The following is a 21,837-nucleotide window of genomic DNA, read 5'->3' as shown; positions in this document are numbered from 1 at the left end:
AGCCCCAAAGCATGATGTTTCCACCCCCATGCTGCACAGTAGGTATGGTGTTCTTTGGATGCAACTCAGCATTCTTTGTCCTCCAAACACGACGAGTTGAGTTTTTACCAAAAAGTTCTATTTTGGTTTCATCTGACCATATGACATTCTCCCAATCCTCTTCTGGTTCATCCAAATGCACTCTAGCAAACTTCAGACGGGCCTGGACATGTACTGGCTTAAGCAGGGGGACACGTCTGCCACTGCAGGATTTGAGTCCCTGGCGGTGTAGTGTGTTACTGATGGTAGGCTTTGTTACTTTGGTCCCAGCTCTCTGCAGGTCATTCACTAGGTCCCCCCGTGTGGTTCTGGGATTTTTGCTCACCGTTCTTGTGATCATTTTGACCCCACGGGGTGAGATCTTGCGTGGAGCCCCAGATCGAGGGAGATTATCAGTGGTCTTGTATGTCTTCCATTTCCTAATAATTGCTCCCACAGTTGATTTCTTCAAACCAAGCTGCTTACCTATTGCAGATTCAGTCTTCCCAGCCTGGTGCAGGTCTACAATTTTGTTTCTGGTGTCCTTTGACAGCTCTTTGGTCTTGGTCATAGTGGAGTTTGGAGTGTGACTGTTTGAGGTTGTGGACAGGTGTATTTTATACTGATAACAAGTTCAAACAGGTGCCATTAATACAGGTAGCGAGTGGAGGACAGAGGAGCTTCTTAAAGAAGAAGTTACAGGTCTGTGAGAGCCAGAAATCTTGCTTGTTTGTAGGTGACCAAATACTTATTTTCCACCATAATTTGCAAATAGATTCATAAAAAATCCTACAATGTGATTTTCTGGATTTTTTTTCCTCAATTTGTCTGTCATAGTTGACGTGTACCTATGATGAAAATTACAGGCCTCTCTCATCTTTTTAAGTGGGAGAACTTGCACAATTGGTGGCTGACTAAATACTTTTTTTCCCCACTGTATGTCTCTAGATTGCAGGAAAACACTTATGGACAGTGGGCCTAGCCCTCTGATGTCCCCTATATTGTAAAACATCACTTAGTGTTGACTGCACTTAAAGATGGGCTAATAAATCAGTGGTATGGTTTGTAAATGAACAGTTATGTTTAATCTCTGTTCTCGCTATGTACAGTGCATTTGGAATGTATTCAGACCCCTTCCCCTTTTCCACATTTTGTTATGTTACAGCCTTATTCTAAAATGTATTACATATTTTTTTCCCCTCATCAATCTACACAAAATATCCCATAATGACAAAGCGAAAACAGGTTTTTAGAATTTTTTGCAAATGTATTAAAAATAAAAAACAGAAATACCTTATTAGATAAGTATTCAGACCCTTTGCTGTCACACCCTGATCTGTTTCACCTGTCTTTGTGCTTGTCTCCACCCCCCTCCAGGTGTCGCCCATCTTCCCCATTATCCCTGAGCATTTATACCTTTGTTCTCTGTTTGTCTGTTGCCAGTTCGTCTTGTCTCATCAAGCCTACCAGCGTGTTTTTTGTGCTCCTGTTTTCTTGAGCCCTGTTTTCTAGTTTTCCCGGTTTCGATCTTTCTGCCTGCCCCGACCCTGAGCCTGCCTGCCGCTCTGTACCTTACGGACTCTGCCCTGTACTACCGACCTCTGCCTGCCCTTGACCTGTCCTTTGCCTGCCCCGTTTATATAATAAACGTCCGTTATTCGAACTGTCTGCATCTGGGTCTTTTCCTGAGCCGTGATAGTACGAACTGGCCATGACGGACCAAGCAGACTTGGACCAGCTCCGCAATACCGTCTCCTCCCAAGCAGCCACCATTGGACGGCACGAGGAGCTGCTTTGTGGTCTTATGGAAGGTTTCCAGACCTTGGCATAACGCCATGATTGCGCTTTGAATACATTGCTGGAGCAATTCAGCGGGTTGTCTGTTAGGCAGCCTACCACGACGGTAACCTCCCAGCCCCTCAGTAACCCGGCTGTCAGCAGCGCAGCTCTCCAAGGCCACCCCGGCTTCCCAAGAACCCCGCTTACCTCCCCCGGAATGCTTCGCTGGAGAGTTGGGAACCTGTCGGGCATTTGTCTCTCAGTGTTCCCTCATCGTCAAGCTGCAGCCCTTCTCCTACCCCTTGGATCGCTTGAAGATAGCGTACCTCATCAAGTTGATGTCCGGGAGGGCTCTCGCCTGGGCTACGGCAGTGTGGGAACAACAGTCTGCCGTGTGCACCAGTCTGGAGGAATTCGTGGCTGAGGTGAAGAAGGTTTTCGATTCTCTGTTGTCCGGGAGAGAGGCTGTCCGAAAGTTTCTCCAGCTTTGGCAAGACTCCCGTAGTGTGGCAGACTATGCAGTGGATTTCTGCATGTTGGCTGCCGAGATTGCCTGGAACCCAGAATCCCTGTTTGACACGTTCTTGTACAGATTATCGGAGGAAGTTAAGGACGAGCTCGCAGCCCGGGAACTGCCAACGGATCTTGACTCGCTCTTCGCCTTGACCATCCGGATCGATGGGCGGCTATGGGAAGGTAGGAAGGAGAGGAGGTCCGTATCCGGTTCCAAGCGCCCACCCAAGGATTCCACCTCGCCTCCGAGGCATCCCGGAAGTCCCCGACGTCGACGTCTCCAAGAGAATCCGAGGCTACCCGAGTTCCCCCGAGAGTCTCCGAAGTCTGCCGATTCGCCTCTTTCCGAGCCGATGCAACTAGGCAGAGCTAGGTTGTCTCCAGCCTAACGTTTACGCAGGCTTAACACGAAGAGTTGTCTGTATTGCGGGACTACTTGTCATTTCGTGTCTAACTGTCCACTAAAAGACCAGACTCACCGGTAGGGGCGAGTACTCTGGTGGGCCATACAGAGAACTTTCCTTCTCCCCTTACTCGCACCCCTCTCCATGACATCCTGCTGTGGGGGAACCAGTCTAAATCTCTCCGGGTACTCATCGACTCTGGGGCCGATGAGAGTTTTTTGGACTCTACCCTGGGCTGGGCATCCCTACTCAGTCCCTCTCCATTCCCATTGATGTTAGAGCGCTGGACGGGCGCTCTATAGGCAGGGTCACACACAATACCACTCCCATCAACTTACGAGTGCCAGGGAACCACAGCGAGCCTATCCAGTTCATGCTTATTATATTTCCTCAGGTTCCCGTGGTATGGGGATTCTCTTGGCTCCAGCGACACAATCCCCTCATCGACTGGACTGCTGGTGCCATCATGGCCTGGATCCCGTTCTGCCACGCCCATTGCCTGAAGTCGGCGCAGCCTGCCGCGGGACGTCTTCCTGTGGGCTCGGAAGTAGCCTCGGACCTCTCTGCCGTTCCCGCGGAGTACCAGGACCTCCGGGAGGTTTTCACTAAGCCCGGGCCACTTCGCTTCCTCCGCATTGACCCTATGACTGCGGGATCGACCTTCTCCCGTGCACCACACCACCCCACGGGGACGACTGTATTCTCTGTCAGGTCCGGAGACCAAGGCTATGGAGACCTACATTGAGGACTCCCTGGCTGCAGGGTGTATCCGGCTTTCTGCCTCCCCCGCCGGCGCAGGTTTCTTCTTTGTGGAGAAGAGGGACAAAACCCTGCACCAGTGCATCGACTACTGGGGCCTCAATGACATCACGGTTAAGAACCGCTACCCGCTACCACTCATCGCCTCGGCCTTCGAGCCGCTCCAGGGGGCCACCGTTTTCTCCAAGTTGGACCTGCGGAATGCCTACCATCTGGTGCGGATACGGGAAGGGGATGAGTGGAAGACAGCCTTCAACACTGCCAGTGGACACTTCGAATATCTGGTTATGCCATTTGGTCTGACCAATGCTCCAGCTGTGTTCCAGGCCCTGGTTAATAACGTTCTCTGCGACATGTTGAACCAGTTCTTCTTCATCTACCTCGATGACATCCTAATTTTCTCCCACTCAGCCCAAGAACGCGTTCTCCACGTCCGACAGGTCCTCCAGCGCCTCCTGGAGAACCAGCTTTTTGTGAAAGCGGAAAAGTGTGAATTCCATCAGTCCACCATCTCCTTCCTTTGTTACATCATCGCTGAGGGTAATGTGCAGATGGATCCCGGAAAGGTGAGAGCGGTGTTGGATTGGCCCCAAGCTACGTCCAGAGTGCAGCTGCAACACTTCCTGGGATTTGCCCATTTCTATCGCCGCTTTATCCGCGATTACAGCACCCTGGCTTCCCCCCTTTCCCTTACTCACCTCTCCCAAGGTTCCGTTCACGTGGTCCCCAGCTGCTGACCGGGCGTTCCCGGACCTCAACCACCGCTTCACCAAAGCTCCCATTTTATTTCTTCCTGACCCATCCTGTCAGCTCGTGGTGGAGGCCAACGCTTTGGATGTCGGAGTGGGGGCTGTCCTGTCCCAGCGTTCTTCCCTGGACCTTAAGCTGCATCCCTGCGCCTTCTTCTCCCATCGTCTTAACGCCACGGAGAGGAATTACGATGTGGGGAATCATGAGCTTCTCGCTGTGAAGAGGAGTGGAGGCACTGGTTGGAGGGGGCGGAACATCCTTTCATTGTGTGGATGGATCACAAGAACCTGGAGGATCTCCGCACCGCCAAACGTCTCAATTCCAAGCAAGCTTGGTGGGCCATGCTTTTCACCTGGTTCAACATCTCCCTCTCCTACCGCCCCGTTTTAAATTCAGCCCTTTCCCCATCTCCAAGATTCTTAGCCCCTCTGCTGTTCGTCTTCTGTTGCCCCGTACCCTCTGTATACATCCCACTTTTCATGTGTCTAGGATTAAACGTATGTCTCACAGCCCTTTGTCTCCTGTTTCCAGGCCCACCCCCCTCCTCCGTCTCATCGACGGCCAACCAGTGTTCACGGTGAGCCACCTCCTGAAGGATCGGCCGCAGGGCAGGGGATTCCAGTACCTGGTTGACTGGGAGGGTTATGGCCCGGAGGAGAGGTGCTGGGTCGCGCCATGGACATCCTGGACGCAGGCCTCATCGCTGAGTTCCACCGCCGGCACCCCGGTCAACCAGGTATGCGCCCAGGTAGGACACCAGGTGGCGTCCCTAGGAAGGGGGGGTGGGTACTGTCACACCCTGATCTGTTTCACCTGTCTTTCTGCTTGTCTCCACCCCCCTCCAGGTGTCACCCATCTTCCCCATTAGCCCCTGTGCATTTATACCTGTGTTCTCTGTCTGTTGCCAGTTCGTCTTGTCTCGTCAAGCCTACCAGCGTGTTTTTCGTACTCCTGTTTTCTTGAGCCATTTTCTAGTTTTCCCAGTTTTGATCTTTCTGCCTTCCTGGAATACTGACCTCTGCCTGCCCCGACCCTGAGCCTGCCTGCCGCTCTGTACCTTACGGACTCTGTCCTGGACAACCGACCTCTGTCTGCCCTTGACCTGTCCTTTGCCTGCCCCCTGTTTATATAATAAACGTTCGTTATTCTAACTGTCTGCATCTGGGTCTTTTCCTGAGCCGTGATACTTTGCTATGAGACTCGAAGTTGAGCTCAGGTTCATCCTGTTTCCATTGATCATCCTTGAGATGTTTCTACAACTTGATTGGAGTCCACCTGTGGTAAATTCAATTGATGGGACATGATTTGGAAAGGCACACACCTGTCTATATAAGGTCCCAAAGTTGACAGTGCATGTCTGAGAAAAAACCAAGCCATGAAGTTGAAGGAATTGTCCGTAGAGTTCCGAGACAGGATTGTGTCGATGCACAGATCTGGGGAAGGGTACCAAAACATTTCTGCCGCATTGAAAGTTCCCAAGAACACAGTTGCCTCCATCATTCTTAAATGGAAGAAGTTTGGAACCACCAAGAATCTTCCTAGAGCTGCCCGCCTGGCCAAACTGAACAATCAGGGGTGAAGGGCCTTGGTCAGAGAGGTGACCAAGTACCCGATGGTCACTCTGACAGAGCTCCAGCGTTCCTCTGTGGAGATGGGAGAACCTTCCAGAAGGACAACCATATCTGCAGCACTCCACCAATCAGGCCTTTATGGTAGAGTGGCGAGACGGAAGCCACTCCTCAGTAAAAGGCACATGACAGCCCGCTTGCAGTTTGCCAAAAGGCACCTAAAGGACTCTCAGACCAAGAGAAACAAGATTCTCTGGTCTGATGAACTCAAGGTGGCCTGAATGCCAAGTGGCATCATCCCTACGGTGAAGCATGGTGGTGGCAGCATCAAATCAAATCCAATTTTATTTGTCATACACACGTGTTTAGCAGATGTTATAGCGGGTGTATCGAAATGCTTGTGCTTCTAGCTCCGACAGTGCAGTAATATCTAACAATTTCACAACATATACCCAATACACACAAAAAAGTTAGGAATGGGATTTAAGAATACATACACTGCTCAAAAAAATAAAGGGAACACTAAAATAACACATCCTAGATCTGAATGAATGAAATAATCTTATTAAATACTTTTTTCTTTACATAGTTGAATGTGCTGACAACAAAATCACACAAAAATTATCAATGGAAATCAAATGTATCAACCCATGGAGGTCTGGATATGGAGTCACCCTCAAAATTAAAGTGGAAAACCACACTACAGGCTGATCCAACTTTGATGTAATGTCCTAAAAACAAGTCAAAATGAGGCTCAGTAGTGTGTGTGGCCTCCACGTGCCTGTATGACCTCCATACAACACCTGAGGGATCTTCTCCCAGACCTGGACTAAAGCATCCGCCAACTCCTGGACAGTCTGTGGTGCAACGTGGCGTTGGTGGATGGAGCGAGACATGATGTCCCAGATGTGCTCAATTGGATTCAGGTCTGGGGAATGGGCGGGCCAGTCCATAGCATCAATGCCTTCCTCTTGCAGGAACTGCTGACACACTCCAGCCACATGAGGTCTAGCATTGTCTTGCATTAGGAGGAACCCAGGGCCAACCGCACCAGCATATGGTCTCACAAGTGGTCTGAGGATCTCATCTCGGTACCTAATGGCAGTCAGGCTACCTCTGGCGAGCACATGGAGGGCTGTGCGGCCCCCAAAGAAATGCCACCCCACACCATGACTGACCCACCGCCAAACCGGTCATGATGGAGGATGTTGCAGGCAGCAGAACGTTCTCCACGGCGTCTCCAGACTCTGTAACGTCTGTCACGTGCTCAGTGTGAACCTGCTTTCATTTGTGAAGAGCACAGGGCACCAGTGGCGAATTTGCCAATCTTGGTGTTCTCTGGAAAATGCCAAACGTCCTGCACGGTGTTGGGCTGTAAGCACAACCCCCACCTGTGGACGTCGGGCCCTCATACCACCCTCATGGAGTCTGTTTCTGACCGTTTGAGCAGACACATGCACATTTGTGGCCTGCTGGAGGTCATTTTGCAGGGCTCTGGCAGTGCTCCTCCTGCTCCTCCTTGCACAAAGGCGGAGGTAGCAGTCCTGCTGCTGGGTTGTTGTCCTCCTACGGCCTCCTCCACGTCTCCTGATGTACTGGCTTGTCTCCTGGTAGCGCCTCAATGCTCTGGACACTACGCTGACAGACACAGCAAACCTTCTTGCCATAGCTCGCATTGATGTGCCATCTTGGATGAGCTGCACTACCTGAGCCACTTGTGTGGGTTGTAGACTCCGTCTCATGCTACCACTAGAGTGAAAGCACCGCCAGCATTCAAAAGTGACCAAAACATCAGCCAGGAAGCATAGGAACTGAGAAGTGGTCTGTGGTCACCACCTGCAAAACCAGTCCTTTATTGGGGGTGTCTTCCTAATTGCCTATCATTTCCACCTGTTGTCTATTCCATTTGCACAACAGCATGTGAAATGTATTGTCAATCAGTGTTGCTTCCTAAGTGGACAGTTTGATTTCACAGAAGTGTGATTGACTTGGAGTTACATTGTGTTGTTTAAGTGTTCCCTTTATTTTTTTGAGCAGTGTATATGTACAAGCAATGACAGAGCGGCATGGACTAAGATACAGAAGAATATTATAGAATAGAATGCAGTATATACATATGAGATGAGAAGTGCAAGATATGTAAACATTATTATAGTGACTAGTGTTCCATTTCTTAAAGTGGCCAGTGATTTCAATAGGCAGCAGCAGCCTCTAATGTGCTAGTGATGGCTATTTAACAGTCTGATGGCCTTGAGATAGAAGCTGTTTTTCCTTCTCTCGGTCCCAGCTTTGATAAACCTGTACTGACCTCGCCTTCTGGATGATAGCGGGGTGAACAGGCAGTGGCTCGGGTGGTTGATGTCCTTGATGATCTTTTTGGCCTTCCTGTGACATCAGGTGCTGTATGTGTCTTGGAGGGCGGGTAGTTTGCCCCCGGTAATGCGTTCGGGCACACCACACCACCGTCTGGAGAGCCCTGCGGTTGCGGGTGGTGCAGTTGCCGTACCAGAGGCAGACCTGGAGTATTGGACTGATGGGTCTTGTTATCGGGTGGGAGAGAAATTGTGTGCTGGTTATGCAGTAGTTAGAGGCAGAGGAACTGGATTTGTTGCGGAAAAGGCTGAAGTAATACCACAGCCTGCGTCTGCACAACTTGCTGAACTTGTGGGGCTAACAGAAGCATGTTTGTTAGCGGAAGGAAAGCGAGTAACTATATACACTGATTCAGCATATGCACATAGTGTATGTCATTTGTTTGGGGCAGTATGGAAAGGTCGAGGGTTTAAGAAAACGGATGGTTCTCCGATACAACATCATGCGCAAATAATGAAACTGTTGCATGCTATGATGAAGCCTAAAGAGATAGCGATAGCTAAGTGTGCAGCTCACAAGACAGATATGTCAAGAGTGACACAAGGGAACAAAGCTGCTGATGAAGCTGCAAAAGCCGTCGCAGGAGCAGATAAATTGGGAAAAGTTTTTCTGGTCACTCATGGAGTGGACTTGGAAGACAAAATTACGCTTCAGGATGTAATTTTGATGCAAGAAGCTGCTTCTATGATCGACAAACAGCTATGGCTAGACCGAGGAGCGGTCAAAGATGCTACTGGTCTGTGGAGAAACCATGAGGGGTTGATAGTAGCGCCTCTAGACCTCTTAGGTCTGATGATTCAGGAAGCACATGGGTTAGCTCATGTTGCGAGGGGGGAGGTTAACAGAAAGATCACAAAGGAATATGGTTTTTGGGCTCCATATTTGTTTGAACTAATTGATTATATGATAGGAAGGTGCACTATCTGTCTTAAAAATAATGTTCGAAGAGGGATAACTGTTCATCCGGGTTACATTCCTACACCAAGGGGTCCTATGCGTGAGTTGGTTATTGACTTTGTTGATATGATAAAACCAGTTGATGGGAAAAGATACATGTTGGTGGTTGTAGATAGATTTTCACGATGGACGGAAGCTTGTCCAACCAAGCGTAAGGATGCTCAGTCGGTTGCCAAGTTCTTGTGTAAAGAAGTCATAAGCAGGTGGGGATTACCCGATCGAATATCCTCAGACAATGGAAGAGAATTTGTGGATAAATCAGTTAAATTGATGTTGCAAAAATTGGGAATTAAGCAGCGTCTTGGAGCAGTTTATCACCCACAAAGTCAAGGGATGTGTGAAAGAATGAACGGTGTCTTGAAAAATCGCATTGTGAAGATTTGTCAACATACAGGTCTAAACTGGATAGCGGCGCTTCCTTTAGCACTAATGGTGTGTCGCTCAAGTGAGTTACGTGATCTACGTATGACACCCCATGAGTTGGTAACAGGAAGAAGGATGCCTACGCCTTGTTTGCGAACAAGCGGAAAGGGTCCAAGCTTGGCTCTGTTGGAAGATGAAATGAGAGCGTACGTTACATATATGGCCAATTTTCATAAAAAGTTGTCCACATATGTTTCTGACAGGCAAAGACAAGAAGAGGTGCAGAAGGCGCTTGAGGAGGATAAGAGGAATACAGTACAACCGGGAGACAAAGTATTCGTAAAGGTATTCAGAAGGAAGTGGTATAACGAACGTCGTGAAGGACCATTTGAAGTGGTTCGTAGTACTGGAACAGCTGTCCAGGTTAAGGGGTCTCCTACGTGGTATCATTTGTCACATTGTGTTAAAGCGCCTACAGAAGAGGTGCCACGCGCAGAGAGAGAGGATGGAGATAGGGGAGAACAGGAATAGGGAGAGATTGTCAATGTTGGGGATAACGTTGATAATGTTTACACTTCTGATGATGCCAGAGATGACTATGCAGGGGATGGAAAGGAAAGGGGATTTGGGGAAATTGATTTCCAATACGTCCCAGAAGCAACAGGGAATATTTCAGTGGAATGTGAAGCAGCAGAGACCACCAAGGGCAACTCTGTTACAGGAGAAGCTAGTGATTCAGTTAGACAAAGTAGGCCTAGACCAGTTAGGAGAAAAGTCAGACCAAAACGTTACGAAAACTAGGGATGAAGTAACAACAATAACATCAACACTTCAGTCTGTTATAACAACAGTGGGAAGCAATTTAACTCTTTCAACATTGACAGTTATTAAAGCCATAAATATATCGCATTTGATTACAAGGGAACCAATAGCTCCAGCACCAATTTTAGAAGAAAAGACTGTTATTAAGGTTAGGAGGGGTGAGACAGCTAATCTTCCGTGTAGCTGTGAGAGATGGAGTGGGGGAGGGGACGTTCCTCCCACATGGAGAGATAATTATGGAGAAGAAGTATTGTTATCAGGACCAGATGTAGAAGCGGTGCCCCCTAGTCAAAGGAAGTATATTTTGTACAACAATATGGAGGGGAAGAGGGTTATGAGTGATTGTTCACTTATTTTGCGTAATGTTACTGAGAAAGATCAGGGAGAATATATGTGTACTTATCTAGTGCAAGCATTAAAATTTGTTCCGGTTAAGAATTATTGGTTAAAAGGCTATGTAATTCGTAAAGTAACGCTTATAATGGAAGAGTTGAGGTCTGTTGTAGCCTCCACAGTCACCAAGGGAGTTCAGGAGAAGTATGTTACAGTAGCCACTCCAACAGTAAATAATACACAGAAAATGTCAGTAACTTTCCCACTAGAAGTAATTAAGGGTGTTAATTCATCGACTAAATCAACTACTTTAATGGTAACTTTGGAAGGAATTAATGGTACGACGGCAATAACAAATGTAGGAAGTATGACACCGACACAGACAACAACTTTTCTGAAATTAAAGGATGTAGCAGGAATGACTCAGCAAATAGTGGTAGAGAACAATATAGATTCATCTGAAATAGTGCAAGATAATATCATGGAGGTACAGGATGAGTTCTTTGAGTTCAACATAACATCAGAAGATACATCTGATCAATACCGCTCGTTAGGGAAAAGAGAAACTAAATGGAAAGCATATGGATTTTATTCTTCTGTTTTGAAGATTAATGATGAATGGGCAGGTATAAATCTTTGGTTCCAGCAGTTAACTCATTCTGTAAGTTCAGTGAGGAATCTTGAGGGTCCATGTCTGTTGAGAATTCCGGCACCAGAGACGTGGGGTTCCATTTTAGAGACAGTTGCTCAACCGCTATCAAGTGTGTGTCAGTCTTATGCTTTGTCATGGCTGTTGTATCAGCAACGAGCATTAACAGATAAAGTAATGTCATTGTCAAAACATTTGTTTAGGCCTAGATTTAGGTGTTCTTGGTTAAATGAATTACCCTATGTAAATTTATTAGACGGTAAGGAAAATCAGGTAACAGCGAACCCTGAAGCATTGGAGGTGAAAGCAGTGAGGGCTAAAAGTTGTTTTTGTTCTAATAAAACATATGATGGAAAGGGTATGTTCATGGGAATATCAGATTGTGATGATTATATGATGACTTTGGATAAGCATGAACATAAGATTAGAGATGACAAATATAATGTAACTTTTTATGTACCAGTTAGTAAGAAGAGCAGGACTTTGATGGTGAAAGATCAGCTTTTGCCTGGCAATGTGACTATTGGGAATTTTAGAGATATTTGGTGGGTTTGTGGTGATAAAGCATATATATTCTTACCCTATGGATGGACAGGATGTTGTTACATGTCAACGTTGAAGCTTCCATATGAGGCTTATACCATTAAAAGAGGGGTAGCACCGAACACAGATCAATCTGAAACTAGAGTTGAAAATAGGGTGAAAAGAGACATGGCTACATTTCATAGTCTTGAAGCCTACCATTGGAGAATAAGTCTGGGAGAGAAGTGGGGACTCGGTCTTTTTCCATGGTATGGTGTAACATTTTTGGCAGATCATATTGATAATATTACCTATACTTTGCAGGGATTTGCGAATGAAACAATAAGAGGGTTTAACCTTCTGTCAAATACTCAAAGAAGTCACAGACTGACGCTGTTGAAACATGACATGGCTTTGGACAAATTTTAGCAAAACAAGGTGGCTTATGTTTGGCTATGAATCTGACGGGGGATGATTGTTATACTTTGATCCCAGATAGTTCCGATAATATCACAAGTGTTATAGATGCGTTGAAGAATATAAGGGATGCGTTTGGTAGATCTGAAGGAGCTGGATGGTCAGCCAAGTCTTGGTTGCAAGATCAGTTAGGCCCAGTAGGAGCAGTGATGGTTCAGATTTTAGTTGCAGCTCTGAAAGCGTTGTGTGTGATGTTTTGCTTTTGTACTTTGTTACTGACCTTTGCGAAAGCTATGATATTAAGATGGGTTGGAGTTGTGATGCCTGGAGACAACACTCAGATGCCGTTGTTGACTGTTCCTGATCTGGATGAAGATGGACAAGGGGGTCTGGATGGAGTATTAATGGATAAATATCCTTTTTGATTATTTGATCATTTTTCATTTTTTTTTTCAACATTAGTGTGATTTTTTGTATGATTTCATGAATCAAAGGGGGGAATAGGATAATGTGATTCATACATCATTTATATATCATTTTTATATTCTTAGTTGATATCATTTATGTATCATTTTTATATTCTTAGTTGATATTGATGTTTAATTTGAAAGTGTTGTTTTGCAAAAGATACTGTTTGGTCTTTTCTTTTCTTCCAGAAGCATTTGGGGGAATATGTGGAGATTGAAATACTCAAACAAGGACAATATGAAGGGACAATATGAAAGGACAATGACTGGAGGAGATGAAACAAGGAGGGTGTGGAAAGATTCCGATTCCATCATCAACAATACATTGGAAGTCGAGACTACAGGGGAGATGAAGTGTGGTGGACTACATTCCAGTGTCTGCAATGAAATAGACATATTTGCATGTGTAATAAATAATTTGTGTCATAGTCTTAGGTATTGATTTTTGTAGAATGATATTTGATGTTATTGAATACATGTGGGGAACTTAGATGTTTTTGTTTATTTCGTGAATGCTTAGGGACAGGGAGTCTAGGCAGGGAGAGGTCCACTGTAGGGTCCGATGGGATGACCAGCCTTGGTGTGGACATTTCGGATAGTATTTTGTTTACAGGGGCTTACATGTATATTTAATTGCATCATAGTTTCAAATGCATTTATAAAGAAATATGAAGTCATCGGGAGTACCTAGGTGGTTGCCTGGGGCAGAGGGACCGTGAGAGAATTTTACTGTCTTGATTGATGGATGGATTTGGAACGAAGGTTGCCAGACAGTTTTTCGCTCTCACACTCCATAAAGATTTGTTCATATTTCATAATAATGTATTCACACTTCATAAACATTTGTTCATATTTCATAGAAAGGTATTTACACTCTAGAGAAAAATGTTTTTTTTGGTTTAATGTTAAAGATACTCAATAAGATAAATTGTTACTTGTCATAATCCTGTTTTGTTTGTTTTCGAGACTTTTAGTTCGTCTCGAAGGGGGGAATGTAGTGTATTAGGATTATGCCTTTGTTAAATGTTTTTCATGAAGAAATGGAATGTTGTTTATGTTAGGTCAAAAGTAGCCAGTGGTAGGGTGACGTCCCAGGGGAGACTGGTGATTGGACCGCAGAGGGAGCAACCCATATTTTTACATTGTTTATAAGTATATGCTGGGGGCACAGGAAAGCAGAGCAGCCATTAGAATTCGAGGACACTGCTCTCCGGGATGATCTTGACTCCTGTAACTCATGCTGAAAGCTTGTGATATGAATAACACTTATGATCAAAGGTTCAGGATGAGCGGACTCTTTGTTTGACAGCAATAACCACCAGCAGCCGACGCGACACGACACCACCCTTTGCCTTGATGACAGCTCTGTGATATTTCCGTTTTTATTTCTAATACATTTGCAAACATTTCTAAAAAACTGTTTTTACTTCGTCAATATTGGGTTTTGTGTGTAGATTGATGAGGGATAAAAAAAAAAAAAATCCATTTTAGAATAAGGCTGTAACGTAACCCAATGTGTCAAAAGTCAAGGGGGATGAATACTTTCCGAATGCACTGTAAATGTATGTTATATGATGTTAATCACATGTCCACACCTTAAAATGTACATCACACAGCCAATTAACAGTCCCACTCATTTAACCAGACCATAGTAGTCAGTCTGATCAACAATACACACAAGGATAGGAAGTAGACAAGCTACAAACAAGGTATCATCCTAAGCAACTGACAATCTATTGCACAAAGGTTACATTTATGAATGGCTTTTAGTGCCTAATACTGTGCTTTCCCTGTGTGTGTTTGTATATGATGCTGTGCTCTGCTTGTCTGGCCTGTGTTACTAAGCAGCATCCCTTCTCTTTCTCTCTTGCTGTGAGCTCATACTCTATTTTAGCTTTTAAATTATTTAACAGGAAGCATCCCTTTGAAAACACACCGACTCAGACAATGTGACCAGGCACCACTGCGGCACCTCAGGTTTTTCATACACACTCTCTAAAGTCTGTGTTTAGCTCCTCTTTTGCCTTTCCCTCTTATACACGTTTCCCAACAACTGTAATATTGTTTGTAGCGTCTTGTCCTGTGAAAGATATGAAACCATGTAGTGTACTGTGTCAAATTCAATGATGTGCCGCCTCCTCGTCTCAAAAAAAATGAAGGTGGTCTTTCCAGCATAAGGTTGGTTGGTTTCTCAAATGACTGCCTCGCCTGGTTCACCAACTACTTCTCAGATAGAGTTCAGTGTGTCAAATCGGAGGGCCTGTTGTCTGGACCTATGGCAGTCTCTATGGGGGTGCCACAGGGTTCAATTCTTGGGCCGACACTTTTCTCCGTGTATATCAATGATGTCGCTCTTGCTGCTGGTGACTCTCAGATCCACCTCTACGCAGACGACACCATTTTGTATACATCTGGCCCTTCATTGGACACTGTGTTAACAAACCTCCAAACGAGCTTCAATGCCATACAACAATCCTTCAGTAGCCTCCAACTGCTCTTAAACACTAGTAAAACTAAATGCATGCTTTTCAATCGAACGCTGCTGGCACCCGCCCACCCGACTAGAATCACCACTCTCGACGGGTCTGACCTAGAGTATGTGGACAACTACAAATACCTAGGTGTCTGGTTAGACTGTAAACTCAACTTCCAGACTCACATAAAGAATCTCCAATCCAAAGTTAAATCTAGAATCGGCTTCCTATTTCGCAACAAAGCCTCCTTCACTCATGCTGCCAAACATGCCCTCGTAAAACTGACTATCCTACCGATCCTTGACTTCGGCGATGTCATTTACAAAATAGCCTCCAACACTCTACTCAGCAAATTGGATGTAGTCTATCACAGTGCCATCCGTTTTGTCTCCAAAGCCCCATACACTACCCACCACTGTGACCTGTACGCTCTTGTTGGCTGGTCCTCACTACATGTTCGTCGTCAAACCCACTGGCTCCAGGCCATCTATAAATCACTGCTAGGTAAATCCCCGCCTTATCTTAGCTCATTGGTCACCATAGCAGCACCCACCCGTAGTCTGCGCTCCAGCAGGTATATCTCACTGGTCATTCCCAAAGCCAACACCTCCTTTGGCCGCCATTCCTTCCAGTTCTCTGCTGCCAATGACTGGAACGAATTGCAAAAATCTCTGAAGCTGGAGACACTTATCTCCCTCAATCACTTTAAGCATCAGTTGTCAGAGCACCTTACCGATCACTGCACCTGTATACAGCCCATCTGAAATTAGCTCACCCAACTACTGTTATCCCTATATTGTTATTTATTTTGCTCTTTTGCACCCCAGTATCTCTATTTGCACATAATCTCTTGCACATCTAGCATTCCAGTGTTAATACTATTGTAATTATTCTGCACTATAGCCTATTTATTGCCTTACCTCCATAACTTGCTACATTTGCACACACTGTATATATATTTTCTGTTGTATTTTTGACTTTATGTTTTTTACCCCATATGTAACTCTGTGTTGTTTTTATTGCACTGCTTTGCTTTATCTTGGCCAGGTCGCAGTTGTAAATGAGAACCTGTTCTCAACTGGCTTACCTGGTTAAATAAAGGTGAAATAAAAAATAAATAAATAAATCTCTATTGGAGCCTCGTCCTGAGTGTCCTTGCCTGATTATTCTGATCAATGCTGCTGGTGAGAGGGAGGGGTGAACTGAGGGAGGGTGGGGGGGCAGCCCTCCCATAATTCAGTTAGCGTGCTGCTCTGAAGGTCTATGTTTACAGGAGAGATTAGGAGAGCCCTGCCTCACTCCAGTGTGGACTGCTCTGAGCGTGGATGCTGCAGAAGTCCCTCTCTCACGCGTTGCTTGTTCCCTCACTCACTCTCCTCTCTATCTGGTCCTGCGACTCTTGCCTCCCTCCTTGCTGTGACTGACTGAGAGGAGGCAGTTTGAGGCAGAGGCTGCAGCTCCAGCCACTCCAGGACAGGGAAGCCGCCAGAGCTCATCAGCAGCCCGGGCCGCTGCGCTGTCGACCACCTGTCCTAGGACAGGACCCCCTCTCCCTCCCAGGACCCCGGTGGACTGACAACATGTGCGACTGTTTCCACCTGGCCTTCCCCAACTGGCACGGCTCGCCGGGCACGGGTGGGCATCCCTCTCTCTGTTTCTATGTGGTCCTAAACTATTCCCTGATTTAGCACTAGAGCTCAGCAGAGCTGTGTGAGTGAGTGAGTGTGTTGGGAGGCTGGTGCTGCTGAGAGCAGAGCGCTGAGTCATGCTACTGACCTGCTGCTTGCCTGCCTGCAGTGTGTGGATGGGTGTGTCTGCAGTGTGTTGCCTGGGTGAGACTACTTCATAGGGATGCGCTTGATGTGTTTACATAAGTTGATGTACTTTTTCCTGGTGTATAGTCATTAACCGAGAGCCCAGGCAGAATGTATCAAAATATGAGTGCAATCTGTCATTCACAATGTAAACAAGCAAATTCTGGAGGATGAACTCATTTGAGAGTTTGTATCATAGCCCATGTTTGCTTGAACTATCTAAAATGTATTCAGTTTTGCAAGCATTTTGTTGAAAGGTTAAGAAGTAATTTAGGTTATCTTTAATTGAAATTGTGATAACAAAACTTTCTTTATGGTTACAGAATATGTTGTGCCTTTCCAATGTTAGCAATGGCCTTTGTCCACAAATCTAGCATCTAAAGAAAAACATTGTTCTTAGATTTTTACAAACGAACCTCTTGGGTCATTGACGTGTTCAAATAATGTTTATTTTTGCCTATTCTCTTGACTTAAATAATTCCATTCATTTGCATTTAAAAAGGTCCAATGCAGCCGTTTTTATGTCAATATCAATTCATTTCTGGGTAACAATTAAGTACCTTACTGTGATTGTTTTCAATTTAAAACCTCTTAGATGTAAAGTCCCCTGTTTTGGGAACCTGCGTGGTTCTGGTACCGGTTCCGACCGACATTTTCGCTTATAAATGGATCTGTGGACACCATAGATCGAAATGTCTTGCATTGAGCGGTATCCCTGATTCTCGTGGACACAGGAGTAAGGCTCCTTTGCCTGTGTAAAGCAGGATGTGAAATCTGACACCACTTGAAGCTGGGATGTCCCTCCTACCATTTCATTCGCTCTTCCGACTGTCCATCAACTCCTGGCTGAAACCTAACAATGCATATGCCTGCAGTCCTTACACCGTAGCGCAGCAGAACAGAGTGGTTTCATCGCTGTAGCACATTCTGAGATAGAATTCATAGATTTTAAACAAAAAACATAGACGGACACTATTAATATGAGATGAAAGGCAAGTTGTTAACGAGTTCAGGAAGCCAAGCTAGAGCTCTGTGAGACGTTCACAGCCATGGGGGCAGATGTTTTGATCAAGAGAGACCTTTAGAAAAGAAGGAAGGTGAATTCTTATAGTTAGTCGTTTTATAATTTGATTATACTCTATTTAGAAAGCCTATACATGTCATTTCATGCCTTATTCATACAGTTTTGTTGAAAAGGAAATACATACATTTAATATTTTTATCATATTTGTACTGTGTACTTGAGCTTGTGTCGGCAACAGTGACTACACCCTAGCAATTTATAACAATTTTTTACCAGAAAGGTGAAATGTTTACCTTTCTTGGAGTATGCAGCATTACTAGTTATTGTTTATGGCCCTCTCATGATAAATAATTACTTTTGGGGATTACATATATTACATTTTCGATTTCATTTAGTTACATTTAACTGGTTAAAATGGTAAAAAATAAACAAAAATAGCTTCTTAAATGGCATAATATTATTATTTATTATTATATACATTTCTCAAGCAAGAAATGTTGCTAGGACTGTCTGAGAGTGGTCTGAGTGGGGAGGGGGAAACTGAAAACTAGCAGTTATTGGTTTGGAACTCTCTTTCTTATTGGTCTATTATCTGGTGATGTCACCAGGTAGGCCAAAACTCCATCCCACCAAAACATTTACATTTACATTTTAGTCATTTAGCAGACGCTCTTATCCAGAGCGACTTACAGTTAGTGAGTGCATACATTTTTTTTCATACTGGCCCCTCGTGGGAATCGAACCCACAACCCTGGCGTTGCAAACGCCATGCTCTACCAACTGAGCTACATCCCTGACGACAGGCTGAAAGGTTAGGCGGTCTTTTCAAACAGCTCTTACACTAAAGGTGCATTATCATAATTTTCACAATTTCACAGTATTATTCCAACCTCATAGAAATATATATAAAACACAGAAAAATCATGTTTTTGACTGCACTGTGCTCTTTGCTAAGAAACTATTTTTGTTTATTGTTGACCATTTTAATTGAAAACAATCAAAAGTACTTAATTGTTACCCAGAAATTATTTGATATCTTGATAAAAATTACTGCATTGGAACTTTAAAGGCCCAGTCCAATCAAAATGCAGTTTTTCTGATGAAACTAACTGTAAAAGTGTGGGAAAAAATTATCAGTGTTATTTCCTGATAGTTGCTGGATGAAAATACAATCTACACAGGACCTTCTAATCAGCAGGTTTTGCATGGGAAGAGTTCCTCCTTGCCTGGTGACATCACCAGGCGGTAAATAAGGTACCCCTTTCCTTCAGTCAAATTACCTAGTGGCCTCATGGGTAGAATGTTATTAATATTTTTCATGATTTCATAATTAAAACATTATTTCAAAAACACGCCGAAAATCCAGTGTTTCTATGTCATGTATATAAAGTGTAATATTGGGATGCAAACTCAAAATGTAATACATTTCAACTCTATATCTGACATGGTACAGGTGTTTTAAGCCCATAACCATGTGTGTGAGGTGTATACTTTTGTTTCAAAGTAGATTTGTTTAAGACTACCAAGAAACACTCTGTGTGACCCTGATTTAGCCCACTGCAGTAAAAGGTTAAAGAGACTTTCTGGAAAATGTGCATACTTTTTAGCCAGTCGTTCTGAAAGTAGCACCAGCCTTCTTTCACCGTGCAACTCGTCAATGTGCATCTTGCTAGCTGTCACTCAAATGGCGAGGGGCTGAAGCTCATTGGCTAGAACTCGAATTGCTAAGGAGCTGCAGTACTCAAAATGGCACCATACAGCTTCCAGAAAACAGTCCCTTTCAAACTAGGGATTTCATGGCTAATTGATGTAAGACAGTAATTCTGTTAATAAATTATGCATGTAGGAACTACACATTGACACATCCAGCCCAAAGCGGGAGGTTTAAAAAATACTTAGGCCTACCTAGTCGCCAAAGTTCCGTAATGTCTCTTTAATAGACCAATAACAAAAAGAGTTCCAAAACTCTGGTTAGTTTTCAGGTTTTCCCCTCCCCATTCAGACCACTCCCAGACAGTCCGAGCAAAATTCTTGCTTGAGAAAGTGTTTTGCTAAAAACCTATTTTTGTTTCTTTTTGACCATTTGAATGGAAACCTATTACGGTAAGGTACTTAATTGTTAACCAGACAATATTCGATATATAAATGGCTGTATTGGGCCTTTAATGCAATCCATATCATCTCAATGGTATTCTCTAACACAATCTGGCAGGATTCATAGTACTAAAACATGAACTGCCCTTTGTCTTTTCTCTTCCAAAAACTGTTTAGATAAAGCCATTTGGGCCATTAACCAAACAACTCTAAGTGCCTTTAACCCTATCTTACTTTTCCAAAGATGGTGAAGAGCATCTTTGTTTTGCCTGTGTTTGGTAAATCTATACTGACTTAATGATTTTTGGAAACAGGCCTGTTTGTAAGAGTATCTGTGAGGTTTAGCTACCTTACACCACTTTGAAAGGCACACTGGGTGGACATGGGGCAGAGAGAAAATGCTGCTGTTTTAAAGCACATTTCCTGCAATTCTACACATTTTGCCATGAGGCTTAGATAAAATTGTGCAGTTTTAAAGCTAATGTCCTTTATTTCTAAATATTTTGGCATTGCTTATGACGTGTTCATATGCTATCTGGGGAAGGGGCCCGACCTCCAGGGAGGGCCCCCAGAGCTCGTGGCCCCCCAGCACTGCGTGGGCTGCGGGGGTGTATGGTATACCAGTGTTTAAAGTGTCATACTTTTGCACAAAAAGTGATGTACTTGGGTACAGGTTCAAGAGGAAAGTGAATTCCTAGGTCTGGGGGGGACAGAAGCCAAGGTGGGGCAAAAATTATTATTATTTAACTAGGCAAGTCAGTTAAGAACAAATTCTTATTTACAATGACGGCCTACACCGGCCAAACCCGGACGACGCTGGGTCAATTGTGCGCCGCCCTATGGGACTCCCAATCACAGCCGGTTGTGATACAGCCTGGAATCGAAAAACAGGGGGTCTGTAGTGACGCCTCAAGCACTGAGATGCAGTGCTTAGACCGCTGCGCCACTCGGGAGCCCATAGGTGGTCCACTTAGCATTAAAGCCCATTGAAAGTCCATTTAAGGTATCATCCATTATATCATCAATTAAACACCATAGACATTGACAATCTCTTATAGACCGTCTGGGGAATATTGCTAACTTTTATAGACATATTATTGTACTTTGCCCCTCTGCATAGAAGTGGTGGTAAGCAGTACTGGTCCCATTAGAGGATGGATGTTCACTTATTGTTTGCTTTTTCAATCCATGCATTGACATGTACCGTCTTCAGTATCTTTATGACTCCTCCCTGTGGGGCTATTTTTTAAAATCATATTGGGAGCGCATCCTGTGGGAATGGGACAAATTCTGATAGTTGAATGAAACTCCTATCACGTTAGGTGAGTATCAATTCATGTTCTGGCCTGCTCGATTGAAAGAATGCGGGATCACAGTCCCATGTCCACATAATCCATGGGGAAAATCCAGTTTAGTTTTTTTCCCTCCTGTGGCTGAAGTAAGATTATAATTTGGCTATCAAACAAGCCACCCCCCAGAAGGAGCTTCTGTCTCTTATACAAATTGGGTAGGAATCATGCCTTGCTCCTCTGTAAACGAGGGACATGTATGAGTTTGGCTAATGAGCTCAGGGTCCTCCCAGGTGCAGGGCCTATGAGGATAAAAACAAACTCTAATGGTTGTAAAAGTGGCCATGGGTCGCTGGTTATGTTCAGAGAGAAGTTGGTTGATAATGTATGCTGTAGTAGGTTTCTTTTTTTTCTCTTTTTTTTCTGGGGGTAGATCAGCTTAATATTG

The 21,837-nt window shown here is 44.6% G+C and overlaps 1 protein-coding gene across 1 annotated transcript in view; it reads left to right on the top strand.

Moving 5' to 3' along the window:
• Positions 1-16,748: 16,748 nt before the first annotated feature.
• LOC311145613 (protein AHNAK2-like) overlaps positions 16,749-21,837 on the top strand; it is a gene marked incomplete at both ends in the record, with an annotated part of 21,733 nt that continues 16,644 nt past the window's right edge. The window contains one exon of the mRNA XM_084181890.1: positions 16,749-16,803. Coding sequence (XP_084038016.1) covers positions 16,749-16,803 — 55 coding nt within the window. The remainder of the gene's footprint in view (positions 16,804-21,837) is intronic.

This window comes from Coregonus lavaretus (assembly GCF_964263955.1).
Source record: "Coregonus lavaretus genome assembly, chromosome: 18".
NCBI lineage: Eukaryota > Metazoa > Chordata > Actinopteri > Salmoniformes > Salmonidae > Coregonus > Coregonus lavaretus.
This window is presented reverse-complemented; position numbering and strand designations above follow the sequence as displayed.